The 19,901-nt window shown below is 42.8% G+C and overlaps 1 protein-coding gene across 11 annotated transcripts in view; it reads right to left on the reverse strand.

The window, feature by feature from the left end:
• Nucleotides 1–19,901, reverse strand: part of DLG2 (discs large MAGUK scaffold protein 2) — a 1,057,900-nt gene continuing 1,037,999 nt past the window's right edge. For 8 of the 11 annotated variants that reach the window (XM_087721030.1, XM_087721034.1, XM_087721037.1 and 5 more), the window contains 6 exons: nt 14,378–14,428; nt 11,203–11,304; nt 9,346–9,518; nt 7,269–7,378; nt 1,531–1,622; nt 1–382 (listed from right to left, as the gene is read on the reverse strand). In XM_087721030.1, coding sequence (XP_087577156.1) covers nt 276–382; nt 1,531–1,622; nt 7,269–7,378; nt 9,346–9,518; nt 11,203–11,304; nt 14,378–14,428 — 635 coding nt within the window. In that variant the 3' untranslated portion in view covers nt 1–275. Of the gene's footprint in view, nt 383–1,530; nt 1,623–7,268; nt 7,379–9,345; nt 9,519–11,202; nt 11,305–14,377; nt 14,429–17,597; nt 17,640–19,901 lie in introns of all 11 variants that reach the window. The other 3 variants (XM_087721029.1, XM_087721031.1, XM_087721039.1) reach the window with 1 other exon arrangement.

Below are 19,901 nucleotides of genomic sequence, written 5' to 3' on the forward strand. Positions count from 1 at the left end.
TTGTTTTTTTTTCCTTGTTTTTTTTTCTAAAAAATTGTTCTTTCTTTCTTTTCCTTCCCCTTTTATGACCAAATCAAGTGTCCTTCATGGCTTCCGACAGTTTGTGTTGTACTTTCAGAAAATAAGAATAATAATAATCACATTGACAGCAAGAAATGTGAAAGTAACTTCCCCCCCTTCCCCCCCCCCAGCCCTCCCCGAAGCTTCCAAATAAGTTAGGATTAAATTTTTCTTCTAAATACTTCTCCGTTGCGATCAGAGGTGGGTCGGTGACTTTATAGTTTTTCCTTGGAAGGAATCCATATGAAGGAATCCGATTGTTCTTCGATCACGAGTTTGGTTTGGTTATATATATCTTCTAAGGTATCTCCTTGGACAATTGCTGGAGGAAGGAAAACAGATCTTAATCCCTTTTCAGAAATAAATTTGGCCAGTGTTTTAGTGTCTACCCCATTTCCCCAAAAATAAGACCTCCCCGGATAATAAGCCCTCCCTGGAAATATTGCAACACAGCAGCCCATCATCCCTGCCCTCTCCCTTCCCCCTCCCATGTGCTCTTCTTTCCTGCCCTTAAGATCCTGGCACTTTGCCCCAAATCCATCAGGTGCTTTCACATTGGTCCAATAGAGGGTGAACATCACAGCTGGCTTTCCAGAGGAAGCTGCGAAGGAACTGACATCACAAACAATTGCCGCTCTAGGACGCCGCACTTGCCCTCCTTAACAGCCCTTCTCCCTCCCATGACATCACAGGCAATTGCTGCTCTAGCATGCCACACTTGCTCTCCTTAACGGGCCAGGCGTTCCAGAGTTATGCTGGAACACATACCCACAGACATACCCACACACCAGGGATATATTCTCCCCTCCCCCCCCAATATTTGTTTCCAGAGAGTAAGTCATCTGTGTACCAAGTTTGGTTGAAATTGCTCGAGGCGCTCCAGAGTTATGCTGGAACACACACAAACACACACACACACACACACACACAGCCTTTTTTATATAGATAGATTTATTATTTATCCAGTTTGACTGAAAACAGAGTGAATAGTTGTTTGAATGTTTAGAGAGTTGGGAACATTCAAAACAATGATACGAAGCTAAGCTGATTGCTATCTTCTTCCGAGGGCAATTTGTACATGACAATTTGTACATGGCAATTTGTACTACAGCTAGTAAGCTAGTCCCTTACTGGCCACTTGTTCATTGACTGAACTTACAATGGCACTGAAAAAGGAGACTTAGAACGGGCCTTGAAGTTAGAACAATTCAAACGCCCCTGTGATCCCGGGATTGTTAATTTGCGACTTTCCCAGCCACCTTCTCGGTCCATGGGAAGGGCCGCAGGAAGTCACAGGTCATCGTTATCACTTAGTGATGGAATTGCTGGTCCCAACTATGATCAGTAAATGGGGACCCCCTGTATAATTCAGTTTCTCATTATCCCCAAAGTCCCACTGGGAAAAATAATAATAACAACAACCCACTTCCCCTTCCTTCGTGGAAAGAAAGGAAGCCTTGTCAAACGCACCTGTAAAATATTCTCCAAATTCTTGTTCTAATTTCATGGCGCGATCATACGTTTTCTTGGCCTGTTCCTCCGTGAGACGTTTATTCATTTCCCTGAAACAGTTTGAAAGCTTGAGTAAAGAAAAGAGAATCTATCTATCTATCAGTGACGTGCAGTCAGGGGAGGCACAGCCACTGTCAATCATGAAAAGGGAAAAAAAATGTAAACGGGAAAAGGCGAATGCTGAGGTTAGGCTAGCTAGCTGCTGCCACGCCATGAATGACTACCTGTTTAAAAAAGCCTCTTAAAAAGCGCCCTCTACTATGAGGCAGGAGAACTGCAGGCCTCATCTAGTCTGGCTCGAGCAGAATTAAGCGAGGGTTGAAAGCCTAAAAAATCCCGAGGTAGTTGAGGCACGCAGTTCTCCTGCCTCATAGTAGAGGGCACATTTTTTAGAGGCTTCAACTCTGTCATTCCGTTTAAAGCTGCAGCGTCGCGCTCACTCTCCCTCCTCTCTTTCTCCGTTTCTGATGCCCCCCACCCCCACCCCACGCTCCCTCTTTTCCTTCAAATTTCCTTTTTTTCTTTAATAAATGCAATGCTCAGGCATTCTCTCCTCTCCCACGACACCCCACTGACTAAAGCGCTTTCTTTCGCCCGCCTGTGCTCGTGGCAGAGCTCAAGCGGGCTGCCGCGAGCTCAGGTAGGCGAAAGAAAGTGTTTTAGTCAGTGGGGTGTTGTGGAAGAGGACTGCCTCACCAGCCATAAACTTCACCGCATGTCACTGCTATCTATCTATCTATCTATCTATCTATCTATCTATCTATCTATCTATCTATCTATCTATCCATCCATCCATCCATCCATCCATCCATCCATCCATCCATCCATCCATCTCTATCTATCATCTATCTATCTATCTATCTATCTATCTATCTATCTATCTATCTATCTATCTATCTATCTATCTATCTATCTATCTATCTATCTATCTATCTATCATCTCTCTCTCTCTCTCATCTATCTATCTATCTATCTATCTATCTATCTATCTATCTATCTATCTATCTATCTATCTATCTATCTATCTATCTATCTATCTATCATCTATCTATCTATCTATCATCTATCTATCTATCTATCATCTATCTATCTATCTATCTATCTATCTATCTATCTATCTATCATCTATCTATCTATCTATCTATCTATCTATCTATCTATCTATCCTCTATCTATCTCTCTCTATCTATCTATCTATCTATCATCTATCTATCTATCTATCTATCTATCTATCTATCTATCTATCTATCTATCTATCTATCTATCTATCTATCATCTATCTAACTCTCTCTCTCATCTATCTATCTATCTATCTATCTATCTATCTATCTATCTATCTATCATCTATCTATCTATCATCTCTCTCTCTCTCTCTCTCATCTATCTATCTATCATCTATCTATCTATCTATCTATCTATCTATCTATTTATTATCTATCTATCTATCTATCTATCTATCTATCTATCTATCTATCTATCTATCCTCTATCTATCTCTATCTCTATCTATCTATCTATCTATCTATCATCTATCTATCTATCTATCTATCTATCTATCTATCTATCTATCTATCTGTCATCTATCTATCTATCTATCTATCTATCTATCATCTCTCTCTCTCTCTATCATCTATCTATCTATCTGTCTGTCTGTCTGTCTGTCTGTCTGTCTGTCTGTCTGTCTGTCATCTATCTATCTATCTATCTATCTATCTATTATCTATCTATCTATCTATCTATCTATCTATCTGCTGGTCATGTTGTATTCGGGTCTTTTCTCGTGTAAGATTGAGATTGTCTTGGCAACGTTTCAGCGAGGTCTCACTTGCCATCTTCAGGCTGGGTTTTGGGCTTAAAGTGTGATCGGAGCTGCCGTCTTTCTATAAATCTTGGTGGTGGGGGGTATGGAGTGCTGGCTTTGTTTCAGTAAGTGGAGTGATTGGTTGTGTGGTTGTATCATGATTGTTCTGGGATTGAGACAAAAAGAACCCTGATTTAAGAAATGGAAGCTCACTGTGTGACTGGACCAGTGACACACTTACGGTTTGATCTACCTCACAAGGAGGTTGTGCAGGAGGCAAAAAAAATAGAAGGAGTATTATGCCTATTCTATGTCAATAGAATAGAATAGAACAGACAGAATAAGGCATGGAATGGAATAGAATAGAATATAAAGAATAGAATAGAACAATACCAATAGCAATAGCTGTTAGACTTATATACTGCTTCATAGGGCTTTCAGCCCTCTCTAAGCGGTTTACAGAGTCAGCATATTGCCCCCAACAATCCGGGTCCTCATTTTACCCACCTCGGAAGGATGGAAGGCTGAGTCAACCTTGAACGGAATCAAATAGGAGCAGAGCAGAGCAGAATTCTTTATTGGCCAAATGTGATTGGACACACAAGGAATTGGTCTTTGGTGCATAAGCTCTCAGTATACATAAAAGATACATTCACCACGAATCATAAGGTACAACACTTAGTGATAGGCAGGAACTGGGCATGTCTAGTTTAATGAAAAGAAGGACTAGGGGAGACATGATAGCAGTCTTCCAATATCTCAGGGGCTGCCACAAAGAAGAGGGAGTCAAACTATTCTCCAAGGAATCTGGGTGTAGAACAAGAAGGAATGGGTGGAAACTAATCAAGGAGAGAAGCAACTTAGAACTAAGGAGAAATTTCCTGACAGTTAGAACAATTGATCAGTAGAACAGCTTGCCTCCAGAAGTTGTGAATGCTCCAACACTGGAAGTCTTTAAGAAGATGTTGGATAGCCATTTTTTCTGAAATGGTATGGGGTTTCCTGCCTAGGCAGGTGGTTGGACTAGAAGACCTCCAAGGTCCCTTCCAACTCTACTATTGTATTGTATCATAGGATGCTAAATAAGCAATCAAAATCATACTAGGAAATGAAATAAAACAATAATAAATCAGAAAGATACAAGCAACAATTTTTTTTAGTCATAAGTAGAAGGAAATAGGTAATAGGAAGGATGAGAAGAATAATAGTAATACAGTGTTAGTAAACAGTTTGACTGTGTTGTTGTGGGATTTAGTTATTTAGCAGAGTGATGGTATGTGGGAGTAACATCCTAAATCTACATTCTATACGTTTAATATTTTTACAAATATTTTTACATTTCTCTCCAACCTTCCTTTTCCTCACAGTTCATAGTCAAAAATATTCCTGTTTTCATTTGACTCAGGCTGTTTTCTACCATCTATTTCCAGTGAATAAAAGAGATTAGAAACTTAATAATGAAAGAAGATCAACAAACTAGAAATAAATACAGGTATATAGGTATACAGTAGAATATATACTGCAAGCAATGTTAATACCAGACTAGGGACTATGGATTAAAATGTATGGAATGTGAAATATATAGAGCGTCATCGTACAACTATGAAAATAAGGGATATAACCATGATGTACAATATCATGTATTTAAAAGCAATCATACTGTATGACCGTGAGAATGATGGTTATGATCAGGGTGTATAATACTATATATATTTAAAAAGGATTTGATACAGCCAGTAGTTGTTGCAAAACTGGAAATGCGATGTAGAATAAAGGAGAACGCATAATTAAAAAATATTTTTAAAATAATAATCCTAAAATTAGAATATCAGAGCTTCATTTGTCCCAGGTTGTTTTCTACAATCTATTTCCAGTGAATAAATACATTCAACCCAGGAACATTAAGAAAATTTTTTGTTTGATGGTATCTCCCTCCAGCACGGCTCTCCAAAATGTTTACAAATCTGGCCCCAAATTGTTGGAAGTGTAAAAAAACACCAGGCACTTTTTATCATATGTGGTGGACGTGCAATGAGGCAAAAAAATATTGGAAAATGATTCAATCATGGTTAGAAGAAATGGTGGGAGACCAAATCTTGTTTAAACCGGAAATTCTTCTCCTAGGTATAATACCGGAGGGGTTTAAGAAAGATACCCTTTATTTAATTATACATGTACTAACTGCGGCGCGCATAACTTATGCACAATATTGGAAAAAAGAAAATACACCATCAGAGCTAGATATAATCAGAAAAGTGTTGGCCTGTGCAGAAGCAGATAGGCTCCCTCTTGAACTTAAAAATAAAGGGAATCAGAATATTTTGAAGTCTCGAACAGATGATTGGTATAAGACAAGGTGACAAGACTGGAACAGAATGTATATATTGCGATTGGACAGAAGGATAGACAATGTACTAAGTAGGCTAATTGTCAATGGTTGAGACTAGCTGTATATAATGTGAATGTATGGTCACTTCGACTTCGCGGTACTGCATTGTTTTAAATGTAAAAATAATAAAAATATATTGGGGAAAAAATATCTGTGTTTTTCTGCCGCTGAGCTGGGTGAGCTTCTGCATTGCCAGTGAGGATAATTGCCTCTTAACCATTATCTGAAATTACTCTGGGTGGCTTCTGGGTCATAGGACATGGCTTCCCCTTCAGGCATTGGTTAATTTTAGAAAATCAATGTAAACAAACCAGACAGAAACATTTTACCAAAAAAAATTTAAAAAATTATCTGGCTTTGTCACAGAAGCAAGCAGATTGGATTGGATTGGATTTGGATTGGATTTATTGGTTTTGTATGGCCGCCCACTCCCGAAGGACTCCGGGCGGCTTACAATAAAATCCACAGGCTCTTGGAGGAAATTACAGGTAGTCCTTGACTTATAACTGTTTATTTAGAGATGGTTTTCAAAGTTACAATGGCCTCAGAAACAATCAATTCCGACGTATTTTTTGAAGTTATGACTGTTGCGTCACCCCTGTGATTGTGTTGCATTAACCGAGGGATTCAATCAAGATCACGAGAGGTACTAATACAGCTCTATAAAGCCTTAGTAAGACCACACCTAGAGTACTGCATCCAGTTTTGGTCACCACACTATTAAAAAGATGTTGAGACTCCAGAAAGAGTGCAGAGAAGAGCAACCAAGATGATGAGGGGACTGGAAGCTAAAACATACAATGAACGGTTGCAGGAACTGGGCATGGCTAGTCTAGTGAAAAGAAGGACTAAGGGAGACATGATAGCAGCCTTCCAATATTTGAGGGGCTGCCACAGAGAGGAGGAGGGGGGTCAAGCTATATTCCAAGGCACCGGAAGGCCAGACAAGGAACAATGGATGGAAACTGATCCAGGAGAGATTCAACCTGGAAATAAGGAGGAACTTTTTGACAGGGAGAACAATCAACCCATGGGACAGCTTCACTTCAGAGGTTGTGATAGCTTCATCAATGGATGAAGAAGAGACTGGATAGCCATCTGTCAGAAATGGTGTAGGGGGTTGGAGAAGACACTATGGTGGGGGAACTGGATTTCTGCTCGGCTTCAGAATTGAACGGGGAGCTTCCGGTTAGGACCTTTGTGGCTCTTTGAGTGTTTAAGGTTGCCGACCTCTGGACTAGACTTAGCACGCACAAACTTCCACACCCAGGACGAGCTCTCTTACAAACAAATCTCTCTCCATACCCCATTTTCTCTGTAGCCGCCCCTCTCCCCCCGCCTCCAGGCAAATCTGTTTCCTTTTGTGGCTAAATATTTCTCCTTTCCCGGCTGCATTTCATTTTTATTCTTCTTGCACAATCGAATTGGAGCCCCACCCCCAAATATTCTTCCGATCAAAGCTTCACCCCGTGATCCAAAACGAAGGCTGGAAAAAGACAGTACTCACATCAAAGGCTCCCACGATCTAGGCTTAATGAAGATGGCAATAGGGTACAGTTGTGCAACTTGAAGCCGTTTAATTGCATTTCCCGATACATCCAGGATACAGTGCTTGCCCTGCAGTCACAGGAAACGAGGAAAGGTTTACTTTTGAGGCGGCATTTAAGGGAAAAATAAAATAAAATAAAATAAAACTCACAAGAGTGCATTGATTTCAAAATTAGCAAGCTATAAGGGTAAAGGTTCCCCTCGCACATATGTGCTAGTCCTACCCGGCTCTAGGGGGCGGTGCTCTTCTCCGTTTCAAAGCCGAAGAGCCAGCGCTGTCCGAAGACATCTCCGTGGTCATGTGGCCGGCATGACTAAATGCCGAAGGCGCACGGAACGCTGTTTTTCTCCTTGCATTTTTTACGTGCTTTCGAACTGCTAGGTTGGCAGAAGCTGGGACAAGTAACGGGAGCTCACTCCGTTACGTGGTGCTAGGGATTCGAACCGCTGAACCTGCCAACTTTCTGATCGACAAGCTCAGCGTCTTAGGCATTGAGCCACCGCGTCCCTTAGCAAGCTATAGCAATACAGTATAAAGCAGTAAAATAACAGCTGCTGTATAAGGATGTTATACTATTTGGAGGTCCAACCCTTGCTGAAGGCAGGAGACCTGACACCATCCTGATCAAATGGTTTTGATCTTTTCTTAAAAGGATCTTTTCTTAAAAACCTCCGAAATTAACAGGAGAAGCGAGATTCGTATAACAACTCATGTGATTCACTTAACAACTAGAGTGATTCCCTGAACATCCATGGCCAAAAAGTTGTAAAAGCGGGCATTTCGCAACCCCCATGCTTAGCAATTAAAAAAAAATTCCAATTCCAGTTGTAATCATAAGTGGAGATCTACCTCTATGTGGAATTCATTTTATAATTACAAAATGTAATTATGATCATTCATCATTATGTTAGCAATGGCAATAGCTCTTAGACTTATATACTACTTCACAGTGCTCTACAGCCCTCTCTAAGCGGTTTACAGAGTTAGCCCATTGCCCCCAATAATCTGGGTCCTCATTTTACTAGCCTCAGAAGGATGGAAGGCTGAGTCAACTTTGAGCCGGTCAGGATCGAACTACTGGCAGTCGGCAGAATTAGTTTGCAATACCGCATTCTAACCACTGCACCATCTCGGCTCCTTCCTTCCTTCTTCCCTTCCTCCCTCCCTTCCTACACCTAGACTTATATACCTCTTCACAATGCTTGACTGTAGGGTTTTTACAGTGAATCATCTGAATGGTCCTTGGAACTGAGTTTACACGTGTAAGCAAAAACTGCAGCAATCTGCAGAAAATATTTGCCTGTCAGCTATTCCTTGCTTGCAGTGTTCCCAGGCATGATCAAGGACACGGGATGAAACAAAGTAATAACCTGCAACATTTTATTCACTCATTTGATAACACTTGATTTACTCAGTTATAACAACATGAACGTTCTCACGTATACCAATGATGTAAGGACTAACCAATTATTGTGCCTTGGAGACTTAATGATATAACACGTAAAGTAGGTAGAGCCAAAGAAGCTGAAAACACTATAAGAATGATGTTTCATTATTAATAATTTTGCTGTTGATCCTGCTGTTGATTCTCATGTCAATTCTGGTTGCTCAATAAACTTCTGTTGGTTCAGCTATCCGTGGATTGGATTATTTTTCCATCTTCAGCATCGAGACCCTAAATGCTACATTGACAACCCTCTCTAAGCAGTTTTCCTATTTCCCCAAACTATCCGGGTCCTCATTTTATCCACCTCAGAAGGAGGGAAGGACGAGTCAACCTTGAGCCTGGTGAGATTCGAACTGCCAAACCTCTGGCAGCCAGCAGTCAGCAGAAGTAGCCTGCAGTACTGCATTCTAACCACCGTGCCACCCCTCTTCTTATTAGGAATTATATAGACAAAAATCATATGCTTTTCTATGTAAGCTGGTTCTCGCCTTTCCTCAAATAAAAGCCACATAGATCTACAAACAGCATTTAATGTAATTCAAGATGATATATAGTACATTCTGCATTTGTACCATCTGGCTCATTTACCCTTTCGGCTACAAATCGCACGGACTGCACACTCGTTCCATACAGATTATCGTTATACTGGCCGGCTTCGATGAATTTGTGCTCTTGAATGTCCTTTTCCATTTGTTCTCTGGAGATGACGAAGTGGTAATCTCTACCGTCCACTTCATAATCGCGCTTCGGTCGGGTGGTATCTTGGGAGTAAAAAAAAAATAAATATGAAAGAGGTTTTGCTAAGCGAACCAAGATCCTTTATATTTACTTTCTCTGAAATATAGACCTACAGACTCACAAAGCTGGAAGGGAGCTTAGAGCAGGGGTGAAATTCAACAGGTTCTGACAGGTTCTGGGGAACCAGTAGCAGAAATTTTGAGTAGTCCAGAGAACCGGCAAATACCACCTTTGGCTGGCCCCAAAGTGGGGTGGAAATGGATTTTGCAGTATCCTTCCCCTGCCACGCCCACCAAGCTATGCCCACAGAACCGATGGTAAAAATGTTTGAATTTCCCCACTGCCTTAGAGGTCTTCCAGTCCAACCCCCTGCTCAAGTAGGAGAGCCTATACCATTTCAGATCAATGGTTGTTTAATCTCTTCTTAAAAACATCCAGTGATGGAGCCTGCATCACATTTTTGAGGCAAGTTGTTCCACTGATTAATTGTTCTAACTGTCCGGAAATTTCTCCTTAGTTCTAGGTTGCTTCTCTCTTTGATCAATTCCCATCCATTGCTTTTTGTCCTGCTTTCAAGTGCTTTGGGGAACAGGTTGATCTCCCTCTTCTATGTGGCAGCCCCTCAAATATTGGAAGATGCTATCACGTCTCCCCTAGTCCTTCTTTTCATTAAACTAGACATACCCAGTTCCCGCAACTGTTTTAGCCTCGAGCCCTCTAATCAGGGTGAAATCCAGTTGGTTCTGACAGGCTCTGGAGAACCGGTAGTGGAAATTTTGAGTAGTTCAGAGAACCGGCAAATGTCATCTCTGGCTGGCCCCCGAGTGGGAATGGAGATTTTGCAGTATCCTTTCCCTGCCATGCCCACCAAGCCACATTCACCGCACATGCCCACCAGGCCACGCCCACAGAACCGGAAGTTTAAAAAAATTGAATTTCACCACTGCCCCTAATTATCTTTGTTGCTCATCTCCCCACTCTTTCTAGAGTCTCAACATCTTATTTATATTGTGACGACCAAACCTGGGTGCAATATTCCTCATGACGCTTATGACCATTGCAACATTCCCCTGGTCATGTGATCAAAATCAAGACTTATGATTACGGGCATGGATTTATGACGGTTGTTGTTATGAAGTCATGTGATCACTTTTTGCAACTTCTGACTTTTGCCATGTCAATGGGGAAGAGCCAGAGTCACTTAACAGCCATGTTACTAACCTAACAATGGCAGTGATTCACTTAGCAGCTGTGGCAAGAGACAGGTCGTAAAATGGAATAACACTCACTTCGCTGTCTTGTTAAGCAACAGGAATTTATGAGCTCAGTTGCAGTTGTAAGCAGTGGTGGGATTCAAATAATTTAACAACCGGTTCTCTGCCGTAATGATTTCTTACAATATAACCAATTCACCAAACTGCCCAGAAAATTAACAACCAATTCTCCCAAAGTGGTACGAACCAGCTGAATCCCACCACTGTTTGTAAGTCAAGGACTGTTTGTATATTGAGAAGTTCTAGGGAGGAGCTACTGCGACCTTTCCCTCCCACCCCAACCAAACTATTGCAACTTTGCCCTCTGGAATGCAACCCCTCCCTGCTGGAAATCCAGGCCACATTCCACCACAGATCACAACCAGTTAGCATACTACACCTGATTCTCGCCAAGAAATATTCACAGAGATGCTTCCTGATATACAATACTTACGTGGGACGCAGGAGCCGAATTTGTCAGGGAACTCAGATATCAAATCATCATTTATCCGATCTTTCATTGGGCCAAGGATAATAACCGGCCTGGTGTAATTAACTGAAATGCAGAAAGAAAAGAAGATGGCTGAGATAGCTTGGTAACAAACACTGGCAATGGGTTGATGTTCTCTAAAATGAACTGTGGTGGCGCCGTGGTTGGAACGCAGTATTGCAGGCTAATTCTGCCCGCTGCCTGCAGTTTGATCCTGACTGGCTCAAGGTTGACTCAGCCTTCCATTCTTCCAAGGTCGGTAAAATGAAGACCCAGATTGTTGGGGGCAAAAGGCTGACTCTGTAAACCGCTTAGAGAGGACTGTGAAGCGGTATATAAGTCTAGGTGTTATTGGGAGGGAGGGAGAGGGAGGGAGGGAGGGAGGGAGGGAAGGAAGGAAGGAAGGAAGGAAGGAAGGAAGGAAGGAAGGAAGGAAGGAAGGAAGGAAGGAAGGAAGGAGGGAGCCGTGGTGATGCAATGGTTAGAATGCAGTATTGCAGGCTAATTCTGCCCACTCCCTGCAGTTCGATCCTGACCAGCTCAAGGTGGACTCAGCCTTCCATTCTTCCAAGGTCGGTAAAATGAAGACCCAGATTGTTGGGGGCAAGAGTGTAAACCGCTTAGAGAGGACTGTGAAGTGGTTTATAAGTCTAGGTGTTATTGGGAAGGAAGGAAAGAAGGAAGGAAGGAAGGAGCTGTGGTGATGCAATGGTTAGAATGCAGTATTGCAGGCTAATTCTGCCCACTGCCTGCAGTTCAATCCTGACCGGTTCAAGGTGGACTCAGCCTTCCATTCTTCCAAGGTCGGTAAAATGAAGACCCAGATTGTTGGGGGCAAGAGTGTAAACCGCTTAGAGAGGACTGTGAAGTGGTTTATAAGTCTAGGTGTTATTGGGAAGGAAGGAAAGAAGGAAGGAAGGAAGGAAGGAAGGAAGGAAGGAAGGAAGGAAGGAAGGAAGGAAGGAAGGAAGGAGCTGTGGTGATGCAATGGTTAGAATGCAGTATTGCAGGCTAATTCTGCCCACTGCCTGCAGTTCAATCCTGACCGGTTCAAGGTGGACTCAGCCTTCCATTCTTCCAAGGTCGGTAAAATGAAGACCCAGATTGTTGGGGGCAAGAGTGTAAACCGCTTAGAGAGGACTGTGAAGCGGTATATAAGTCTAGGTGTTATTGGGAAGGAAGGAAGGAAGGAAGGAAGGAAGGAAGGAAGGAAGGAAAGAAGGAAGGAAGGAAGGAAGGAAGGAGCCGTGGTGATGCAATGGTTAGAATGCAGTATTGCAGGCTAATTCTGCCGACTGCCAGCAGTTTGATCCTGACCGGCTCAAGGTGGACTCAGCCTTCCGAGGTCGGTAAAATGAGGACTCAGATAGTTGGAGGCAGTAGGCTGACCGTGTAAACCACTCAGAGAGTGCTGTAAAGCACTATGGAGCTGAATATAAGTCTACGTGCTATTGCTAAAATTTAATCTTGGAGAGATATCATTTGCATGCAATCATCTTGGACGATGCATTTAGATTCAATAAATGGAACGAAGGCCAGATAATATTTCCTAAAAACAAAACAGGGGCTTCCATGAGATGCAACTGAACCTGCCTCTTTAAAAGGCTCATTGGAATGCTTCTGCATTAAATTGTTCTCCCGAAGATGTAATGGTCATTATTTTTTTCTATTCATCTGGGTTTTTGTTGTTGTTGTTGAAAAACCAATTCTGAACTGTGCAATCATGAAATCCAGCAAGGTTCTTTTTATAGTATAAAGCAGGGGTCACCAACCTTTCGGACCTCAGAGATCACTAAATTCATAATTTTAAATCCCGCAGACCACTAATATGATCTGCCTAGTGATCAGCTAGGGGGGGGGCGTGGCTAGGTGGTCATGTGACTGGATGGGCATGGCCCACTTGGTGTCACTCACATTGACGTGCGCCTTGCCAGCCTCTACTCGCCACTCCTCACCTGCCCACCCAGGCTCCTTAGGGCCCCAACAGGAAGCCGTTGTTGGAGCTAAGCAGCCACCAGGAGAAAGGGTTGGTAAAACAGCTCAGTTCAAATTGGATTTGACCCAGAAGGAGGCTCAGCAGAAGCACCTCACTGAGGACTACGAGCATAGGCTTTCTAAGCAGAGGGAAGACCTACGGCATTATCTTAGAGGCTGCCACAAAGAAGAGGGAGTCAATCTATTCTCCAAAGCACCTGAGAGTAGAACAAGAAGCAATGGGTGGAAACTAATCAAGGAGAGAAGCAGCTTAGAACTGAGGAGAAATTTCCTGACAGTTGGAACAATTAATCAGTGGAACTACTTGCCTCCAGAAGTTGTGAATGCACCAACACTTTTGAAGAAGACGTTGGATAACCATTTGTCTGAGGTGGTGTAGGGTTTCCTGCCTAAGCAGGGGGTTGGACTAGAAGACCTCCAAGGCCCCTCCCAACTCTTGTTATTCTATTCTATTCCTACTGCTGATGTCTGGTAACGAAATGTTCAGAAACTAAACTGAGGTAAGGTTGGAGAGCAAACCACTGCCAAAAACAAAATATTATCACTCACTTTAGAAACCCAAACAATTTAGGAGAAATACCTGTGCAAAACTGAAATGAGCTAGACCCGTTCATTCTGCCGTGGTAGACTTAGCGAGGGAGTGTTTAGGTAGGAAGGACATCGTTTTAAAAATTAGTCTCCATTGAAGGAGTATATGAATCAATACTGGCTATTTGCTTTTATTACGAATTGCTTATGCCGCTATATAATTGTTACTGATTAAACCAATATTTGCTGTTTGTTTCTGATGTGATGTACTGCTAGATGCTATGCGCCAGCGCTTGATGCCTGCTATGCGTGCATGCACAGGACAACTAAAATTGCTCTGCGCATGTGCAGAAGCCAAAAACAGGAGAACTGGTTTGGAAGCGTGGCAAGCCGGTTCACTGCCAGTTCTAGGCTGCCAAGCTACAACTGGTTCGCCCAAACCAGCAGGAATCCACCTCTGCCCTTGAAGGATGGAAAGCTGAGTCAACCTTGACCATGGTGAGATTCGATCTGCCAAACTGCTGGCAGATGGCAGTCAGCAGTAGTAGCCAGCCGTACTCCTCTCTAACCACTGAGCTACCATGCCACTGTGCCACAGATACCAAAGCTTGCTTACTTTCCTGCCGTGTAACGGGTTCATAGGAGAGAATGCAGTCCTCCTGTCCTCCTGATGAAAGAAGAAAAAACAGAGAGAAAATCAGCATGTGCTTCCAAAATGCTCCCTAATGTCACATTGACTTCCTTGAGTAGGCTTACTTACAAGTTACTCCTAAAGGCTTTCAAGCAATCTAACTCGGCTTTAAGTTAGCCTGTGATTTATCATTGCAAACAGGGTAGATACCCAGGCCTCAGAAATGACCTAAAGCAGTGTTTTTTCCCCAGCCCCAACCTTGATGACTTTTAAGATGCCTGGACTTCAACTCCCAGCATGCTGGCTAGGGAATTCTGGGAGTTGAACTCCACGCATCTTGAAGACGTGAAGGTTGAGAAATACTGAGTGGATGAATCTGCATTGAGAAGGATGCCTTTTTCCATGTCCTGACCTCATTGGTGTGTCTGAATCTTATATAGTTTGTGTGTGTGTGTGTGTGTGTGTGTGTGAGAGAGAGAGAGAGAGAGAGAGAGAGAGAGAGAGAGAGGGAGGGAGGGAGGGAGAGAGAGAGAAAGAGAGAGAGGGAGGGAGAGGGAGAGAGACCAATTCATGATCATCAAATTTGGGTAATAAAACCTCTGCGAAACAAACAAACAAACAAACAAACAAACAAACAAACAAACAAACCAAGCTCAGAGAGCATCAAGGATCCCTCATCTTAATTCAAAGCTACAAATATTTTCATCTATCTGTCTGTCTGTCTGTTTGTCTGTCTGTTTGTGTCTGTGTGCGTGTGTGTTCCAGCATAACTCTGGAACGCCTCAAGCAATTTCAACCAAACTTGGTACGTAGATGACTTACTCTCTGGAAACAAATACTGTGGGGGTAAGATACCCCTAACACCCCTCGGGGTGTGTGCTAAGATACAGCCTGTTGTGTCTTAAAACGGCTTCTACTGTACTGCCGTAAAATGGCTTCTACTGGGCAGCACAGTGGAGTTGCCATGGTAACGACTTCACAGTACTCCACAAGTGGGCTCCCTCTGGTAAGGGGGAAAATCCAACCTTAGAAATTACCATTATACCTATATATATATAAATAAATACCAACGTCCAATTATCAGCTAGCCCTTAAAAAAAAAAAAAAGCAGGAGAATGCCACTGTCTGAAGGCACCATAAAAGGAGCCAGAGCCAGACTTAAAATGAAATCTAAACAGCTAATATTGGATCAAATGCAACTGGTAAGCAAAATATGTAACCAAGGAAGTTCTATTCCAGCCAAAGCTTATGAAATTGGTGAGATCAGCTGCAGGGGGAAAAAAAAACAGCATTTCAAAAACCACACTAAGGAATGTGGGTTGTTTTCCTCTGAAAGGCAGAACCATGCACCTACCACCACATTTCTTGTTGCTGTGTGTGTGTGTGTGTGCTATTTAGTGGGTTTTCACCATTGTGAGCAATTACGCAAAGCCGAGGCAGGAACCGACTAACAATGGATGTGTTGACTGTATTATGTGTATCACTCAATGCAAATAGACCAGGCAACAGAGAAGAACTGGAATTAGAGAAAGTTCTGTCCTTTTTGTCTTTTTTTGCATGCTGTTAATCACGTTGGGCAACTCTTGTTCAATCCAAAAGGATGGCGGATGCATCCAATTGCCTCCTTTTTAAAGTGCTGGGAGATTCATTGCTCTTTTTATAGCAAAATAATGTGCTTGCTTCCTCTAGGGAAATGGCTTGGCCTTTCAAAAAAAAATAGTTAGCATATTGGGTAAGACATTTAGCTGAGCAGGTGTGTCCAACCTACCTATCAGAAATACATTTTAATTATTGTATAGAGCAAAAGTCAGCAACCTGCTCTGGAGCCGCATGTGGCTCTTTCATCCCTCTGCTGCGGCTCCCTGTCACTGATCGGCTCCACAACTGATAGGGCTTTCAGTTAGGACAGGTAGAGGAAAAAGGATGCTGGGCTAGGAGGAAACTCTATGCTGGGGGATCCAGACTTCTGCTAGGCTCCAGAATTGAACGGGGGGCTTCCAGTTAGGACCTTTGTGGCTCTTTGAGTGTTTAAGGTTGCTGACCCCTGGTATAGAATGTATCCCACTGGTTCAAACATGCCAAATTAATGGGGAAGTCAGATTCCATGGATCCAGTTTGGTCGAGTGGTTCAAGCAATAGTCTACCAAGCAGGAGATCGTGAGTTCTAGTCCTGCCTTAGGCATGAAAGCCAGTTGAGTGATCTTGGGCTAGTGACTCTCTCTTCCCAACTCACCTCACGGAGTTGTTGTGGGGAAAAGAGAAGGAGGAAAGTGTTAGGCTATGAAAAGTGTTTGAATATTAGTAGCTCAGGTTGGTAGTTAGGTTGTGGTTTGAGCTTTGAGCTTGGCAATTTGATTGCAAACGTTTTGTCAACATTCGAGGAGACGTCGTCGGTGCATTTTGAGTTGTGCTTATTTGTGCCAATGACTCAGAAATATCTAAAAAAAAATAGTCAGGCTAATTTGCATCTCATAAAACAGTATTTAAAGACCTGTGTTCTGACAGACGAGCACAACTCAAAACGCACTGATGATGTCTCCTCGAACAGTGACGAAATGTTTGCAACCAAATTGCCAAGCTTGGAGCTCAAACCAACAGCCTAGTGTTATGATATGTTTGCTACCTTGAGTTATTTGCAACGACAATAAAGGCAGGATACAAATAACTTTCCATAAGTTTGCTTACTTGGGTTCAATTTATTCAATCAAATGCCTTAACCATCTATGATGTTCAGCATCTCAAAGAAGGTGATTTTGAAGGCTGCCTCCTACACTTTTTGGCCTCTCCAGTGTATTAAGGCATGCATAACTTTCTCTTCAAACAATCTCAGTTCACTCCCTGCTAGTAACATTGCACATCATGCGCTGGATTGAAAGCGTCTGCTCCATTTTCTTGAAAAAACAAATAACCATTTGGACGGTGACCTCCTGGACCTAAATTATAAAACTAACATTAATTTTTTTTGGCAATGCCTTTACAAAGGAGACCAGGTCCATCTCAGAGGCGCGTCAAGAAGTGACACGTATTTGCAGCCCGTTACAAATCCACCTCTTCATGCTTTCCCAAAGTCTTTTTCAAAATCTGAAAAGCAAAAAATGAAAGAAGAAAAACCCAGAAGGGGAGGGGGGGAAAGAAAGGGGAAAAGAAACCAAGTCTTCAGAGGCAAGCCAAAGTAAAAGAGAACCCAAGAAATGCCATAACTTACTGTAGCTACTTTCGCTATCGCTGGCATTAGAAGAGAGATGCTCTGCAAGAACAGGACAGCAAATTAAAAGGAGAGATAGTCAAGCAGCAGGAACGTCAAGCAATCACCCCACTCATGCAATTGGCATGCAAAAGGAAGAATCAGAAGCAACGGTGCGGTAAGTCAGCCAAAGAGTTTCCGAGAAACTTGAAAAGACATTTTCATTGGGCCGTACGCCGAGAAAGGCAGCATTGCCAGCGATGTACCTCAAGTATACAGCCGCCAAAGGAAGCGTTAGAGATGTCTTTGCAAAGACTTCGTTTCGCAAACATTTCTCAAATGTTTTCGAAGGCCGATGAGAAACCAAAGAGGGACGTCAGCCATGTGACATGACTCATATATGAGATGTACATGGACCTGCTAGCGATGTGGTGGGGCTGTCTACCTCTTTTGTGAAGGTACGTGCACAATTACCCTCGGGGAAAGAAGTGTGAGAAAGGGGTGACTCGGGAGGAGCAATGTAGAGAGCGGTCAATGAACTCTTTCCTCATCCACCACTATTCTTCTTTTATTTGTTGCCTTCTTAAATGTGTTTAACCACCGTGGCTGCTGTTTTCATTCTTGCTCCTCGCACAGTCGGCCAGATGTTCAGACTGGGTTCGGCATTGTGGTGTACCTATTGAGTCCTGACCAAGGACCTGGGATAGGCAGATCGGGATGTTTGATGAGGTTACAGATCTCATCGCAGGATGGAAGCCGTTCCAAGTAAAGCCGCCTTCTGCAATTGACTGATGGGAAGTTTGTCAATGCCAATGGTGTTAAAAGTGGTGCTCTAGTTGTTTTGGGACTGCACCGAAGGCGCCTATGACTATTGGTTCTATCTTTGCTTGCCTTTGCCACTCTATTGTCATTCTATTGCTATTTGTAGGTCTTTGTATTTTGTGATCTTCTCCAGTTCCTTCTCTTCTCTTCTGCTGTCTCCAGGCACTGCCACATCGACAGCTATGATGATGATGATGATTGCACAGTCATCCAGATGTTCAAACTGGATTTAGCATTTTTGTCTAACCCATTGAGTCCTTACCAAGGAACTGGGATGGGTACATCTGGCTGTTTGATGGCGCTACGGATATCGTCGCAGGATATGAGCTGTTCCGAGTAAAGCCGCCTTCTGCAATTGACTGAGGGCAAATTTGTCAATGCCCATGGTGTTCAAGTGGTGCTCCAGATGTTTTTGTCTACTCACTGAGTCCTTTCCAAGGACTTGGGATAGGCAGATGTGGAGGTTTGAGGGTCATGCTGATGTCGTCACAGGATGGAAGCTGTTCTGAGTAAAGCTGCAATTGCAATTGACCGGATCTGTCAATAGCGATGGTATTCAGGTGGTGCTCTAGATCTTTGGGATTGGATCCAAGGCGTCTATGATTATTGGTCCTACCTTGGCTTACTTCCACCACAGTCATCCTATTTCTATTTGCAGGTCTTTATATGATGTGGTCTCCTCCAGTTCTTTCTATTCTGCTGTCTCCAGCTATCGTGGCAATACTGTTGTTGTTGTTATTATTATAAGTAGCAAGAGTGGTCAAAGTCGTATTGTTATCTAGGTAGGTCTTTGATATTATACAATATAGAGGGAGTCCTCAAATAGCAACCTTTCGGTTTGTGATTTCAAAGTTACAACGGCACTGAAAAGAGTGACTTATGACCGTTTTTCATACTTACGACCGTTGCAGCATCTCCATGGTCGCTCTGATGCTCAGTAACTGGCTCATATTTATGACGGTCGTAGTGTCCCATGATCTCGTGATCCCCTTTGGTAACCTTCCGATGAGACAAGTTACTAGCTTAACAGCTGCACTTAACAACTTTGGCATGAAGGGACTTAAAAAAACGGGGCATAACTCACTTAACAGCTGTCTTGCTTAGCGGCAGAAATGTTGGGCTCCATTGTAATCGGACGACAAGGACTAATGGTGCACAAAAAGTTTCACACAAAGAGTGACATTGCAAGAGTTGGACCATTTTTCTTTAGCTTCCCCACTTCATCGAGAAAAAAGCTCGGGGGAATCTTAAAACTGGTTATATTTCAGGTTCCACCACAAATCCGCGGTAGACTAAAGCGCGCTCGACGAAAGCGCGTACGTGACGTCATCACAGCACGACGAAAACGGCACGCTGTGAGCGGTAAATTTAAAATTAACGCGAAAACCTTACCCTAACCCCCCCAAACCTAACCCTAAGCCTAACCCTTAACCTAACCCTAAACCTAACCCTTAACCTAATGCTAAACCTAACCCTAACGCTTAACGTAACCCTAACCCTAAC

This window comes from Thamnophis sirtalis, unplaced genomic scaffold (assembly GCF_051295495.1).
Source record: "Thamnophis sirtalis isolate CommonGarterSnake01/CBP01778 unplaced genomic scaffold, rThaSir2_p1.2 scaffold_8, whole genome shotgun sequence".
In the NCBI taxonomy this organism is placed as follows: domain Eukaryota; kingdom Metazoa; phylum Chordata; class Lepidosauria; order Squamata; family Natricidae; genus Thamnophis; species Thamnophis sirtalis.